Genomic DNA, 15515 nt, shown 5'->3' on the forward strand with positions numbered 1-15515 from the left:
ATGATGCCGGTGGATCACGTTCAGTGTCTTTGTACGTTACGTCATTGTTTTGGCCGATGCTCACTCGTGTCCCTATGGAGTGTGTGCACGAGCGTGAGCATGAGCAACAGGTAGCTGGCTGCAGTTCACTTAACGGCCACAGGTGTCATTAATAACAAGGGTTTCTGAATCTTACATACTGCACCTTTAAGTAAAAATACAGATACCACACAAATGTATTACTTAAAAAAAGTCATCCTTTAAAATACTACTAGAGTAAAAATTACCTGGTTTTAAAAGTACTTAAGTATCAAAAAGTAAAAACTGCTAATTCAGATCCATTCGTCTTATGAAACTTATTTTTAAAGCCACACACAGTAATTGAGTCTTAGACATGTTATATTGGATAAAATAAGTGACAGTTCAGTACAATCAGTAAAGCTGTCACAGGTGGATAAGGACAGGGCATTTTTTCTTTCAGAAAATAGGCTATAGTTCATGGAAATTAACATGAACAGCATATAATTAATTCAAACAATAATATAAATAATTGTGTAATGTAAAAGTTCAGCATAGTTACTTATTCTGTCCCTGAGCAATTTTGAGTTAAAGCTACCCATTTAAAACATAGTTAGCTACACTACAAGCTATTAACAATAGGGCCTAACTATACTGAAGTAAAATCTTTATAAAAAAAAACAAATGTAACTATTAGTATTAAACAGCATGTGAACAGTGGTAAGCAGCAGAATTTAACTAAATTTAACTAAATATTTAGCACAAAAAAACAAACAAACAAAAAAAAAATTATAAGCTGTAAATAATGTATTGGGTATTCTGCATGAAACTATGAATACTAGTATATACGACTATTTTGGCAAACGAATGAATCGTCCTTTAATACAGTTCATGCACATCCGAACAAACCGATTCACTAAAATGGATCAGACTTTCTAAAGATTCGTTGAGAGTGGTTTAGGAGAGCACAAATCTGACTTTCTAAAGATTCATTGAGAGTGGTTTAGGAGAGCACGTTTGATCAGTATTTTCTTCTTGAATAGCACATAAACAAGTGCGCCTATGGGTGAACATGTCAGGAAAATGTTCAAATTCCGGGATATTTTATGAATGGAATTTATTTCACGGATGGCAACTTGACATGAGTGCTCTTTGCCACACACGCAGACATACACACATGTGAATTTGAAAGCAGCCGACTGTAAGTCAACAGTGTGCGGGTATCAAATTAAGTAAATACTCGGTGCTATGTTCCTGTAGAAAGAACCAAAAGCATGTGACACCCAGTTTCCCATTCATCATCATTCATCAATCATCAATGAAGCAAAATCATGTGGCAAAAAACATTATTCCTACTGTCATTATTCCACAATATCTTAGAAGTGTCCTCCATGGTTTCTGTGTTCCACGTAATTAGTGATATTCAGTGTTGAATACATTTAGACCATCAGGTTTGTATACAACCAGGGAAAATTGCAAATTATCTGTGCATTTGGAATCACCTTTCCGCTTATTTAAAGGGATAGTTCACCCAAAAATGATGATCATTTACTCACCCTCATGCCATCCCAGATGTTTATGACTTTCTTTCTTCAGCAGAACCCAAACAAAGATTTTTAGAAAAATATCTCAGCTCAGTAGGTCTATACAATGCAAGTGAATGGTGATCAGACATTTGTAGCTTCAGAAATCACATAAAGAAACATAAAAGTAATCCATATGACTCCAGTGGTTAAATCCATATCTTCAGAAGCAATATAATAGGTGTGGGTGAGAAACAGAACAATATTTAAGTCCTTTTTACTCTAAATATCCACTTTAACTTTCACTTTCAGATGTGAAAGTAAAACTAAACAGGCACCACGTGACTTTCTCACCCACACATTATATCGCTTCTAAAGACATGGATTTAACCACTGGAGTCATAAGGATTACTTTTATGTTTCCTTTATGTGTATTTGGAGCTACAAAGGTCTGACAGCCATTCACTTGCATTGTATGGACCTACAGAGCTGAAATATTCTTCTAAAAATCTTTGTTTGTGTTCGGCAGAAGAAAGGAAGTCATTAACATCTGGGATGGTATGAGGGTGAGTAAATGATGAGAGAATTTTCATTTTTGGGTGAACTATCCCTTTAAGTACCTTCGCTATAGTGAAACTGGTCTGACACAGACTCCATGAGCACATGCGCTGAGTGTCTGTACTCAAGCTGCTGTCAGTCACATACTGCATTCTGTTTGTAAACTGGTCTCTGCTCTTTTTTTAATAAATAATTAAACAAACTGTTTTAATCAGGGTAACAGGTAAAGAGAGGGTCTGTATCAGTGTAAAATGTTTTCATTTGGCTAAAAAAAATCTAGGAAAGAAAAGTAAATAATATTATTTTGATACTCAAGAAAGTAAAAATAAAAAAAAAAAAACACTTTCTACTTTCTACAACTGATTCAAACTAATTAATGTGCAAAACACCACCACAGGTGTCTGCATTGTCTGTCAGTGAGTGGAATTCATGAATGTCAGAAAACCTGCATTGTCAATGATCGCTCGAGTGGGATAATACCACCCTACAGCTGAGAATAAGAGTTCAAATAAAAGAGACCATGAGGGCAGTCTTTTGTACATGAGCAACTATGTTCTAAGTTCAGTCAGTGCATTATTTGTTGTGCAAGGTTATGAAAATAGATATTATATTAAATTCAGGGCAGATGGTCTGATTATGGTTAGCTGACATTCTTTTTGTCTTTTATTCATGCTGTTGAATAAAAAAAAAGTTTTTAAATTTTTTTTTGCAAATGAAAGACTATATGGAATATTTGTACCTTTTTAAACTCATTTGTCACACCACAGGACTATTTAAGTGAACTGCAAAAAAGCTAAAAGGTGATTAAAATGGTGAAATAACTTTACCTTATACATTTCATTATGTATTTATAAGCTATATATATATATATATATATATATATATATATATATATATATATATATATATATATATATATATATATACCCAATGAAAGACCTGCATTAAGAACCAGCATGCCATTACATGGTCTGTTACACTACAGTTTTAAATTACTGATTTGCTTCTCTATCTAGACAATACCCAGCATATGCCGTTGGTAAAAACAGATCACAGTATATGTGGATCGGAGTTAGAACATAAATGCATGCGTAAGTAAGCTTGTAGAGTAAAAAGGGCTAGCATGTACCTGTTCACGTGGGCCGAAGGTCTGTCTTCTATGAAGCTGGAGCTGTTTGATGATGTTCTCACTCAAACAATGACACACTCTTGCCTTCTGCTCCACAGAATATGCTTCCAGACTTAGAAGACAATCACACTTCTGCTGAGACACACACACAAAGAGATTAATATTTCAGTATGCTAATGCTTATGGTGTGTGGTTAAGTGAGAAAAATTATTTGACTTTTGTCATTTGTGGTTCAGGGAGCTAAACAGATATTGAAAGAAAAGCACTTATGGTGCGGTTAATTGCTTCTGTGCGCTGACAGTGGCGATTAGTGATTTGGCTATAAGTTACATTGCTGATAAAAGCCATCTTAAGGCACTAATTGTGCATTGTACTGATTAATCGCTAGTACATTGTATGGGCATAAACATGGACAATTGTTACCTTAAGGGTTGGGGGAGGGTACTCTACTTGTTTTCATGTCTAGTATTGGCATAACATGGTGTCATTGTTAAGATCATAAGGCCTATTATACATATATTTTACACTTATTCCCCATATTATAATGGCAATAAATAAATCAATGGATAAACATTGTTGAAGTGGGCCCTGACAACCTTATTCTTTGTATACTACCTCCATTACTAAGAAATAAAATACAGCAATAGACTTCCAGCCTTAAAGCAAATTACAAAGGCAAATCACAATGATGGGAACTGCTTAAAGAAGTAATGATACAATATTAAATGATGATTCTTTCTCTTTGACTTCCGTGGTTAATTGGTTAAATGGAAATGTAATTAGCAATTATAGTGCTTAAAAATGCAAAATGCAAAATTATGACTGAAATCAGGACTAGACTATGATCTGTACTGTGACAGACAAGTTTGGCTCATATGCTGAGATTCAGAGAAAACTTTATGTACATGCAGTAACTACAAAATCCAATATAAAATAATTCAAGGAATTTAAATATACTGTATCCAGCCTTGGTCACAAACAGAATCATCAGCTAATATTGGCTGGGATGGCCCTATTCAATTCAGGTCCAGTATTTCGTTAACATGCACAGTATGTTATTTTGGGAGCTGAGGTGGAAAGGAGAGGGAGATATTTGATGAGCGGGAAGTCTGTGATAAATTAAAAGAAGCCACATGTTCACTACTAGAGACACTATCAGTGTTGTTTTAGGGGGCACCAAGTACAGCCACTGCAACTCTGGTATATCACCATCTTAATATAACAATTAAATGTACAACTGTTTGTCTATAAATGTGTGTCAGCAATGACAAAAATAGAAAAATATCACAAATGTCTGGTGCTGTTTTGTGATTGGATGCGGTGGTCTACAGCCAATGTTCAATGTTTGCAACATTAAGCCTGTCCCCAAACTGCTTTTGCGCAATGCACAAATCTAATATTTTATTTAATACTGTGTTTGCCAGATAATTGATTTGTTGGGCAAGACTCACGTTTAGGTCGGCTCAGCCCACCTCTGCCCAGGCCTACATCCAGCCCTGCTCCTCTGTCCACAAATGAGGGTATATTATTTGTACTTGTAGCAGCCAAACATATTTGGAATTACCTAAAAGCAGGGTTATTATAGTTTTGAAAATTTCACTAGTTTTTATTTCATTTTGCGTTTTGTTTTTCAATTTTATTTTCATTTGAGTTTGTTTTAATGTAAATAGTTTTTATTTAGTTTTTATTTTTTGAAAATGTCTCTTTTTAGTTTTTATTTAGGGCTCTATTTTCCTGAGTGCGCAAAGCGTAAATGGGCATGAGTGGGAGTGTTTGCACTATTGGTTTATTGTATGTAGATTAAGTGGTGCAAAGCACAATTTGCTATTTTCCTGAAAAATAGGTCATTGCGCTAAGACGTTTCAATACCACCTCTTAACGTTCAAATTCAGTTCCTGCATTTGCAGTTTGAAGATTCCACCAGCAGGTGGTAATAAAGTTCATGTCCAAATTCTGAAAGTACAGAACATCAAATAATGTCCCTGACAATCACAATGTTTCAGGGGTAATCACTAGTATTAACTTTCTAGAGGTCATGGTTTATTTTTTCAATTATTTATTATTTTTATTGTTATCTTTATATGTATTATTATTATTGTATATTTACAATTGTATTATAATTATCTTTATTTATCACACATTATACATTTGCACATATACAGTGAAATTCTTCTTTTTCACATATCCCAGCTAGGCTGGGGTCAGAGTGCAGGGTCAGCCATGATACGGCGCCCCTGGAGCAGATAGGGTCAAGGGCCTTGCTCAAGGGCCCAACAGTGGCATCTTGGCGGTGCTGGGGCTTGAACCCCCGACCTTCTGATCAGTAACCCAGAGCCTTAACTGCTGAGCTACCACTGCCCCTTCACGAAATTAATTGATTAATATTAATGATAAAACTTGTAGCCTACTAGTAATTTTCCACCTGTTGTTGAGATTGATTTTAAATTCACTGCAAAAGGGGCCAGTGGAAAAAGGAGAGACTAAAATGTTTGGATTGGGTATGATTTTTGTACCACTTTGTTATTTTAATAATATTTTCATTTAGTTTAAATTTAAATTTGAATTTAGAAATATTTTTGGTTTATTTGTATTTTTTTCGTGTTTGAATATATTTAATTTAATTTAATTCAATTTTTTTGTCAGTAGATAAAAATGATTAATAATACTTACATTCCCTATAAATTAACTGAGCATACATCCAAAAAGAAGAGAATCGCATTTTCCATGTGTATAAAAGGAGCGTGTCACTGTCATAGAAATATGCCTGGCATTCATCAAGGATGCAGTTAATGCACATTTTCTATTCTTCTTATTCATTGCATACGGTCCATTTACACTACCATCTTCTTATGAATGAGCTGTCTCGCTGGTGCTTGACAGGGTATGGACGCAGAGGGTGGAAATCCCAGAGAAGAACCTCAGAATTCAATTGCACTTAATCCAGCACATTTGCACACTGCGCAGGCGATTTTGCCAAACCTACTTGCACCTAGACTTAGCGCATGCTTGCATGAAAATACCAAAATTTCATGGCCATGCCTACTGATTTTGTGCTTATGACTTATGGCATAGGGCTGCACTTATTGCTAGCACTCTTAAAATAGGGCCCATCATCTTAGTATAGTTTTAGTTTTCATATGTTATGACACCATCTGTAACACTTTACAATAAGGTTGCATTTGTTAACATTAGTTAATACATTAGTTATTATAAACTTACAGTGAACAACATTAATAGCAATTATTAATCTTGGTTAATGTTCATTCCAACATATAATAGTAATTTTTAAACATAAAAAATTATGTTAATATGTGGTACATATGGTAAACGTTTACGCATTATGAACTAAAATAAACTAAAATGCACATCAACAGGTTAACTAAAAGCTGTATATGTTAACATTTGTTAATACAGTTTGAACTAACATGAAAATTGTTAGTTTATGATACCTAATGCATTAGCCTAACCAATGTTAACAAAAGGAACCTCACTGTAAAATGTTACCAAAAATATAGTTTTTTGTATGTTCATGATGCATTATTTGTATATAATGCATCATGCTACATCCTTTAATGTACTTTTAGCCTACATGTCATACTATTTATGTAGTTTAAAAATTGCACAAGGCCATATCGCAATTTCAGTTTTGTTTTGATTAATTGTGCAGCCTCTGTATATATAACTATAAGCTATTTGTAGGCTGGCTTTTTGAAGAATACAAACACTGTGGCTCTGTTGCTCTATTTGTTTGAATGGTTTGGCATATCCTCTTCTGGCTCAAACAACCGCATCAAACAATGGTGTGAGTTTGGGGCAGAACTTTCTGATTAGAAAGGATGACAAGAGAGTGTTTGGGAAACCTATCGGGATAAAATTGTTTTCGAAATTCAAAATAAATCATATATGTAACAAAGAAAAACAGTTAATATGTTACCACATAAAGTATTTGTTTTAGTTTTTACCAAAAAATATATATGATTTGCGTACAGCCAGCTAATAGCACAAATCCTGCAATAGGTCACATTATTGCAGCTGTTGCTCAAAATAACGGAAAGTTTGGAGCAATTCCACCATGTTGTGATACAGTGACATCTTTCCCTTTTACTAAAACCCCGTAAAAATCTGATACAATACTCATCCTTATCTGATCTTGAGTGATGAGTAACTCTGAGACAACTAAAGTTTGAAGTAACACTGTCTGCCACAAATGAATCACACATAGAAAAAGGTCAGCTGTGTGAAGTAAAAAGTTTCTTGACAGGAGAGACATGATCAGTAGGGGGCAATCGTGTTTCATTCTTTGAACAAACACAGATTATTAATGGTTTAGTTTCTTAAACTAAGGGTCCACCTAAAATAGCCAGATTGTCAGCAGAAAAAACTGAGGTGAAAACAAAAATCTGACCGAAATCCATAGCAAGTGTTATTGAGCCAAATCAGCAATGGAAATACACTAAAATTGTTTACTTTACATCATTGACAAGTACAAATGTATGAAAGTCTCACAAGTTCTGCCTGGACACATTACAGTATATACCAATAAAACAGTGCTGGTTCTCTCGTGCTTGGATTCCAGAACAAAATGTGAAATTCCTGATCACTGATATATTATAGATCAGTGGGAGCGATCAATCAGATCAGACTGTGCTCAGATTCCAGAACCGTAATGCAGAATAAATTTAACGAGGGCAAGCCAAATTCAAGTTAATTGTGTGCATGCATCAGTCACGGCTCCATAGCCCACCCATCATAAGCTTGGCCCACCTTGGCAACCACACCCCCACCCCTCCAACTGTCTGGCGCACTTTACATCTTAGAACTGGAGATGGGCCTGGCGTATATGTTATGAAGTAATTTCATGCAGACAAAATACTCATGATTCAGTTATTCATAGTATATTTTTATATGTTCGACATGCGCCTTCTGATTATTGATGCATAAATACTGTTGGCGAACGATCCACACCTCACTCTCATAATTGTCACCCCGCCTTTTAGGGCCGTCATTCAGCCAGGCTCACAATGGAAGTGGGCTGGAGACAGGAGAGGTGCAAATTCATGAGCTTCGTTTGGGCAGTGGATAATGAGGCACACATGATGTGAGTGGAGCCTCATGAACGCTGCCTTAAGAACGCAGAGCGCGCATCTCTTTGGGGAGCTGGCAACGGCTCCACCACTCCAGGCGGCCGGCAGTGAGCCCCTCCGTCCCCTGGCGGACGGCTGCGGCTGCTCCTTTAGGCAGACGGCAGTGGTGTGGACCAGGCGACAGTGTGTCTGGGAACCATCGAGCCATCAAAATAATGTTTAATGAAAACTTAAAAAGACACAAAAAAATATACACATGGCAGCTGAGTATGGCTCTCTCTCTCTTGAACTGCCGCATCCAAATCTGCCTTATTCCTCTCCTCGGCTGATTAGCCCGATTGGGGGCCGGCCGTGCACACTCACGGCCTGGCCCCGCCCTCCTCCTCGTCATACAGGGTAAGGCTAATTTAAGTTTGTGTACAGAAAAGGCAATTATATAGGCCTAATAATATTATTTTTTGGCTTGGTAATTTATTTTTTTAATTTAATGCCTTTTTCGTTTGGTAATTTATTTTATTTAATACTGGGAATTTTGCCTGCATTTTTTTCAAAAGTAAGCTAAACAATAACTTTATAGAATTGGGCTACGTTAGTGTTCCAAAAAAGCACACTGAAGCTTTTCTCCTAGTATTGTGTATTTATTTTTAATTTAATTCCATGACTGCCGTTTATTATTTTGAATGGTGTGGAAAAGCAATTTTTTTTTTTTTTTTTTTCAATTTTGAATGCCCAATTCCCAATGCACTCTAAGTCCTTGTGGTGGCATAGTGACTCACCTCAATATGGGTGGCGGAGGACAAATCCCAGTTGCCTCCACGTCTGAGACAGTCAATCCATGCATCTTATCACATGGCTTGTTGAGCACGTTACCACGGATACATAGCACGTGTGGAGGCTTCACGCTATTCTCCACGGCATCCATGCACAGTTCACCACATGTCACACTGAGAGCGAGAACCACATTATGGTGACCACGAGGAGGTTAACCCAATGTGACTCTACCCTCCCTAGCAACTGGGCCAATTTGGTTGCTTAGGAGTGGCTGAAGTCACTCAGCACGCCCTGGATTCGAACTCGAGACTCCAGGGGTGGTAGTAGCGTCTTTACTCACTGAGCTACCCGGGCCCCCCAGAAAAGCAACTTTAATAAATAAACAGATGGCTACCATGATTAAATTAATCGCAAAGAGTAGCCATTCATTTGTTCTCCGTGCACTTATCAATGATAGGTGCATGATACGAGATATTTGTGTTGGCACTTCTGGAAGTGTCATGACGCAGATTTGTTTGCAGCATCGGATCTGTGCAGGTATGCCGTTAAGACCAATCCATAACAGTGCGAGTAATGCTTCATGTACAATAAATTGGATTTCAAGGATGTATACCTTGCCGTCATGATTAACAGAGGTTAATGTTTGAGGTAAATTCTGTCATGTGACCTAAAATTGCATTAATGGCAATTTTCTCTACAAAAAGTGTTTCCAAACCAGTTTTTCACAACATTTGAAGTATCAACATAGAGTTTATGCGCTAGAGTTGAATGGAAAAATATTGTCGACACTTGTATAATTTTAGCAATAATTTGCATTTCCATCAGCTATATCGATAATATGCTACACCTTTTGTCGCAAAAAAAAAAAAAAACTTGGATGGAAAAATAGTTATTGTGAAATGTGTCTTCTCCTGGTTATGTCTTCACTCACTCAAATATTCCAGTCTCTCTCTCCACTAAAGTTTCTCCCATCTGCCTGGCGGTCTCGGGGAAACCCACACATGACTGTCCAGAGAGAATGCACTGTTTAACGCACTGTTCACCCTTCTACACCGGACGTGAGCATTGCGTGAAAAGTAATAGAAACCAATTATAATCAATGATGCTGTCTACACTGGAAGCGTCCGTTGTGATGCGCCCTTCGCGCCGACAATAAAAGGGTGTCCCATTCCATTTTGCGCTTCACTCGCTGGCGCTACTACACAAATTAAATGGTTTAGAACGTTCTTGTCAACACGTCCATTGTAGACACCCTCAAGCCGATGTGGTGCATCGCATCAACGGACGCGCCTGGTGAAGACAGGGTAGACATGCATAAACAAAACACAGCAATTCTGTAGACAGCAGTTAACTAAACATTATTGGATGATAATACATCTCTGCTGGATAATCACTTTGCTCAAAGGTAGCACACAAAATGGATTAACTGGTGGCATTCATGTTTCTTGTTCACAGGCGCGAGACACTGCAGTGTTGCTATGGTTATTACTTATCAGTCATCACAATTGCGGGAGTAACTCCTGTATTCCGAACACACATATAATGAAAATTTAGGGGATTCACTCCCGCATTTAAAAGCAATTGTCACTTCCGAAACTTTGTAGTGTGTACATGGTCATGGATGGATGGATGGATGGCTGGATGGATGGATGGATGGATGGATGGATGGATTTTTGACAGTTGGAGTTTGAATTAAAGAGCATTCCATTGGCCAATTAAAACATTCAGTCAATGTAATTCTATGGGATTTTTCAAATATTTGATAGTCCATTGTGCGAAAACCGTAAGTCTGATCAGTTAGAACATACATAGCACACAATTCCAGAACAGTCTAAAGATCTGTGCCAAGTTTGGCGGATGTAGCTTGAAAGCTGTATGAATTTGTGTTCAAAATTTTGGTCTCGGTTAAGGGATTTTGAAATTAAATAAATAAATAAAATAGAATAACAGTATTTTGCTTCATCAAGCCAACATAATTATAATTATATTTTATATAAATTATACATAATTATAATTTAACTGTAAGCTTCTTCTAGTATGTTATTTTGATGGAATATTGGTCCATGTAGCACTGGCAGTCTTAAAATGTCCACTGCGGTTCATCGAAGTATTTATGAAAGAAATGAACTTTCGTCTCCTGTGGTTGACTATTTTATCAGAAAGCTAAAGCTGTTGGTCTCTGAGGTAGCCACTCTTTTAGAAACAAGGTCATGCAAATGCATGATTATCATACAAGTGTATTTGAAAGTCACCTCTGCTAAAGTTGAACAGGCCTTAATCTATTTTAAAAGCAATACTAACTAATATTAATAACTAATAATAATAATACATTTTTGATCCGGATTTCCATGACTACAGAGGTAATCTCGTAGTGTATGATGCTCCATGACTCAAGATATAAGCTGCTTATAATTTAAAGTTCTTAAACTGAATACATTAAAACTGTTCCCGGATCATGAGGATCATGAGGAGCTGCATGTAGTTACTCCCAGAGGGTGAATGTTCCCAACTCAAGTACAAAGAGATCAGTTTTAAGTCCAATCTTACTTAGAATGTTATTGTTTTCTCTATTGCTGCATGTTTCATTATTCTCCCATTGTATTATATTAATCTAATGCAGTTGTGGACACTTAATTTTTTTTTTTTTTTTTTTTTTACATAATTATTTACTGATTGATTGGATCTAGGGGGATGCTGGTGCTAAAATACTTAAAAGATCTCTCTCTTTTTTGTTCAATGTTAGTCTTGGTCCATTTTGCATTTACACTGTTGTTTTTGGAACCTAGCCAACCTGAATAGCTATTATATTATATTATATTATATTATATTATATTATATTATATTATATTATGCAATAGTAAAATATTTCTGTCCAAAATTATTAGCTTTCACGCATTACTTTAAGGCTCTCCGAATAAACCCACAAGCCCTTCACATGAAGAAAGACTTTTGAGATTCTGTCTCTTGAGACTTTTGAGATTCTGTCATACCCACTTACTCTATAAATAGAGTAAGTGGGTATGACACAGGGCTCCTCTGTGTCACTGCATGTCATTAACACTGTGTGTATGAACCAACAACGGCAAATAACTTTTGCTGTTACATGATCATTAAATTAAAACTAAAATCCTCATTTATACACCGATCAGCCACAACATTAAAACCACCTGCCTGATATTGTGTAGGTCCCCCTCGTGCTACCAAAACTGTGCCAATCTGCATCTCAGAATAGCATTCTGAGATGCTATTCTTCTCACCACAACTGTACAGAGCGGTTATCTGAGTTACCATAGACTTTGTCAGTTTGAACCAGTCGGGCCATTCTCTGTTGACCTCTCTCATCAACAAGGCATTTCCATCCACAGAACTGCCCCTCACTGGATATTTTTTGTTTTTGGCACCATTCTGAGTAAATTCTAGAGACTGTTGTGAGTGAAAATCCCAGAAGATCAGCAGTTACAGGAATACTCAAACCAGCCCGTCTGGCACCAACAATCATGCAATTATCTAATCAGCCAATCATGTGGCAGCAGTGCAGTGCATAAAATCATGCAGATATGGGTCAGGAGCTTCAGTTAATGTTCACATCAACCATAAGAATGGGGAAAAGATCTCAGTGATTTGGACCGTGGCATGATTGTTGGTGACAGATTGTGTATTTTCGTGGCAATTTGGCGCAAACATCCTCAGACATTGCATGCATCACAGTGCTTCAAGTCAGGTTCAGAAGCGGTTAATCTTCACGTGCTCTTCAGGAACTGCATTCAGTCCAGTACGTGATGTGGCTCAGTGAGACAGACGGAGTTCTGAATGAGACACTCAAACATGCCATCCATCCCCTTATTTGAACAGTAAAATGTGATTGCAATTTAAAGTGCACAATAATCATTAGATCAAATAACCTCAATCAGGTGATTATTTAATAATCACGACAGGCCTATATAATTATAATTGCTAAATTATAATTGCTCGACCGAGAGTCCAAATTTTATATCAATGTCGAGACCAAACTTTGCCCCTTCCACTTCCCAAAACATCTCAGACAAACTTACAGAAGTGACCGCAGGTGCTTCTGAAGTGAATCTTCTAATTCTCCTGCACACTGCTCTCTCAGACAGATTCCCCAATCCCTGATAACGACACAGAGCAAAAGAAAGAGATATTTCGATATTTGACGGCACTGCACCCCCATTCTTTCTCGCATGAATCTAGGTTAGGACTCCTCTGTGGGCTGATGCTAAAATAACCTGACTCCTCGCTAACATGCATGTGGGCTTCCCAGAGTTTGTGACCTCAGACGAGAGAAACCTATCAATCCCATTATGAGACTAATGCTTTTGAGCAGAGTACAGAGAAAAGAAAAAGAGCACTGGAACATTTTCAATTTGTCAAATCCTTTGTGTGTGTGTGTAGGTTTCTAGTTAAGTTTAGCTTAAATATTACTTTGAAACAACTTGCCATTATTTGTTAAATATTTTGGTGTGACTTAATTTTTTAAGTAAAGGAAGTTTATTGGTCTAATACATTTATTAATATCTAACATGGGTTTTCCAGCTTAGTTGACTTAAGTTGAATTTGCTTTAAAAGTGTGATGCAAAAATGCTACATATATATTTTTTATGTAAATCCAACTCATAATATTTTTTCAGTGTTGTTTAAATTACTAACCCTAAGTGTTAACAGTGATGTTTGCCTTCTAACTGTAGCACCACTAAGTATATCGAACGTAAACCTGGCAATAAAAACACTGCTGGTTCCTGTCACAACAATCAGGGAACCTTCTTTTTTCAGCCTATCATTACTTGCAAGTTTTTTTACAAATGCATAAACAACTCAAAATCATTATCAGTCTGCATAAGTGACACAGATGCAGTAATGTTCATAAACTCAGCAACCAAATCATCAGCCACACAGTGTACTTTAAATCTGACCTACAGTCTACATTTTCCTGAAAAACACTTCCTCAGCACAACACACAAAACCCAACAGGATGCATCTTACCTCCCCCCTGTGGATCTCCACAGTGCTCAGCCTGGTGTAATGGTCTAATGCATAAACACAGGCACTGTGCTGTACAGTAGAGTGACCACATGCACACACAGCGCTCAAGACCATGTGGCGCTTCCACTCGCTGCCAGCATGCACGCATTTTCCAGGCCTTTAAAAGCCAATGAAAAACTCAGCTTATGTCAGTCTGAAGTAAATGTGTTTCCATTCAAACATCTGCAGTTGATGTCAGAGAAAACCAAAACAATCTTTTAGATTATTGCTGTGCCTCAAATGACGCACTATACACGCACTGAGCCAAGTAGTGTATGCTGTGTCCCAAATGACACACTATTCACTATGTATTTGTTTCCACTATACACAAATGGAACACTAAACAGTTTTTTACTACATGGAAACATTCGCTGTTTAACAGCTGACGGAATTGAGTTTTCAAACGCATGTGATGTGCTGCCGCTAGCTTTAGCACATTAGCCAACCTAAGCTGAACACTTGTATCTCAAAAATCATACATATTCATACAGCGTGGGGTGATGCTAAAGCAATCAACTTAAGGCTGTTTTACACAGGACGCGGTGGGCGGCAGGCTTTTCTTGCGTTCTTGCCGCCTCTAGTGTGTACAAGTGTTTTCATTCACACAATAAGCGGTGCGAAACGCACCAATAGAAGTGCAATAATGCCCCCTAATGCTTCAGCTCAGATACTGGGTCTCTAAGGCGTTTACTGTACAGTAAATAGTACAGTAAATATTGTATTAGTTTTCATATACAGTAAGTGATTGCACATAAATAAAATGGCACTTAATTAAAATATTTTATAACTGTAAATATTGTAATAAGCTCATTTTTATATTAATGTAGACGGTCCATGGCCCGTTTGTATACATCACAGAGTCGTCTATCTTCCAAACATAAGCTATACATGTTTCCATAGTCTATTTTCACCTGGTACACCGACTTGTCCACTCACAGCTTCCCATGAGGCTGTTTTCCTATTTATGCCTCTATAAACGCTCAAAGAATCGTTATATAGGTCAGGAAATTCAGCAACAGCAAGTATATCGTCGCTGTCTGATGAAAAGCACGTATCTCCAAAAAATTCATTTTTTAAGAGCATGGAAAAACTCTTTTTCTCATAATCTTACAAAATGAATCAAAAATACCACAATTAGTCACCTTTAGCACCATAAATAGAATATTATCATTACACATCTGTTCGATATTTTAATTGGACTTGAATTTTTGTTGGCGAACGTGGACATACATGATTTTCTTATCATGGGTTCCAATGGCGCATGTTAAGCTACAGACCTGTTCATTTTCCCAGAACTCAGTTGGTAGGTTATCGATTGCTAGAGAATTTATTTCTGGATATAATCTGAGCTTTCTATTTTAGATCGAAATCAGTTTTATGACTTTTTTACCGGTTATTGAGGGGACAGTTTGG

The 15515-nt window shown here is 37.0% G+C and overlaps 1 protein-coding gene across 3 annotated transcripts in view; it reads right to left on the minus strand.

The window, feature by feature from the left end:
* The window catches only part of rgs3a (regulator of G protein signaling 3a), a 325489-nt gene that overhangs the window by 206515 nt on the left and 103459 nt on the right, over nucleotides 1-15515 (minus strand). For all 3 annotated transcript variants that reach the window (XM_051689346.1, XM_051689356.1, XM_051689393.1), the window contains one exon: nucleotides 3208-3339. In XM_051689346.1, the coding sequence (XP_051545306.1) occupies nucleotides 3208-3339 (132 nt within the window). The remainder of the gene's footprint in view (nucleotides 1-3207; nucleotides 3340-15515) is intronic.

The sequence above is a fragment of the Myxocyprinus asiaticus genome, chromosome 4 (assembly GCF_019703515.2).
Source record: "Myxocyprinus asiaticus isolate MX2 ecotype Aquarium Trade chromosome 4, UBuf_Myxa_2, whole genome shotgun sequence".
NCBI lineage: Eukaryota > Metazoa > Chordata > Actinopteri > Cypriniformes > Catostomidae > Myxocyprinus > Myxocyprinus asiaticus.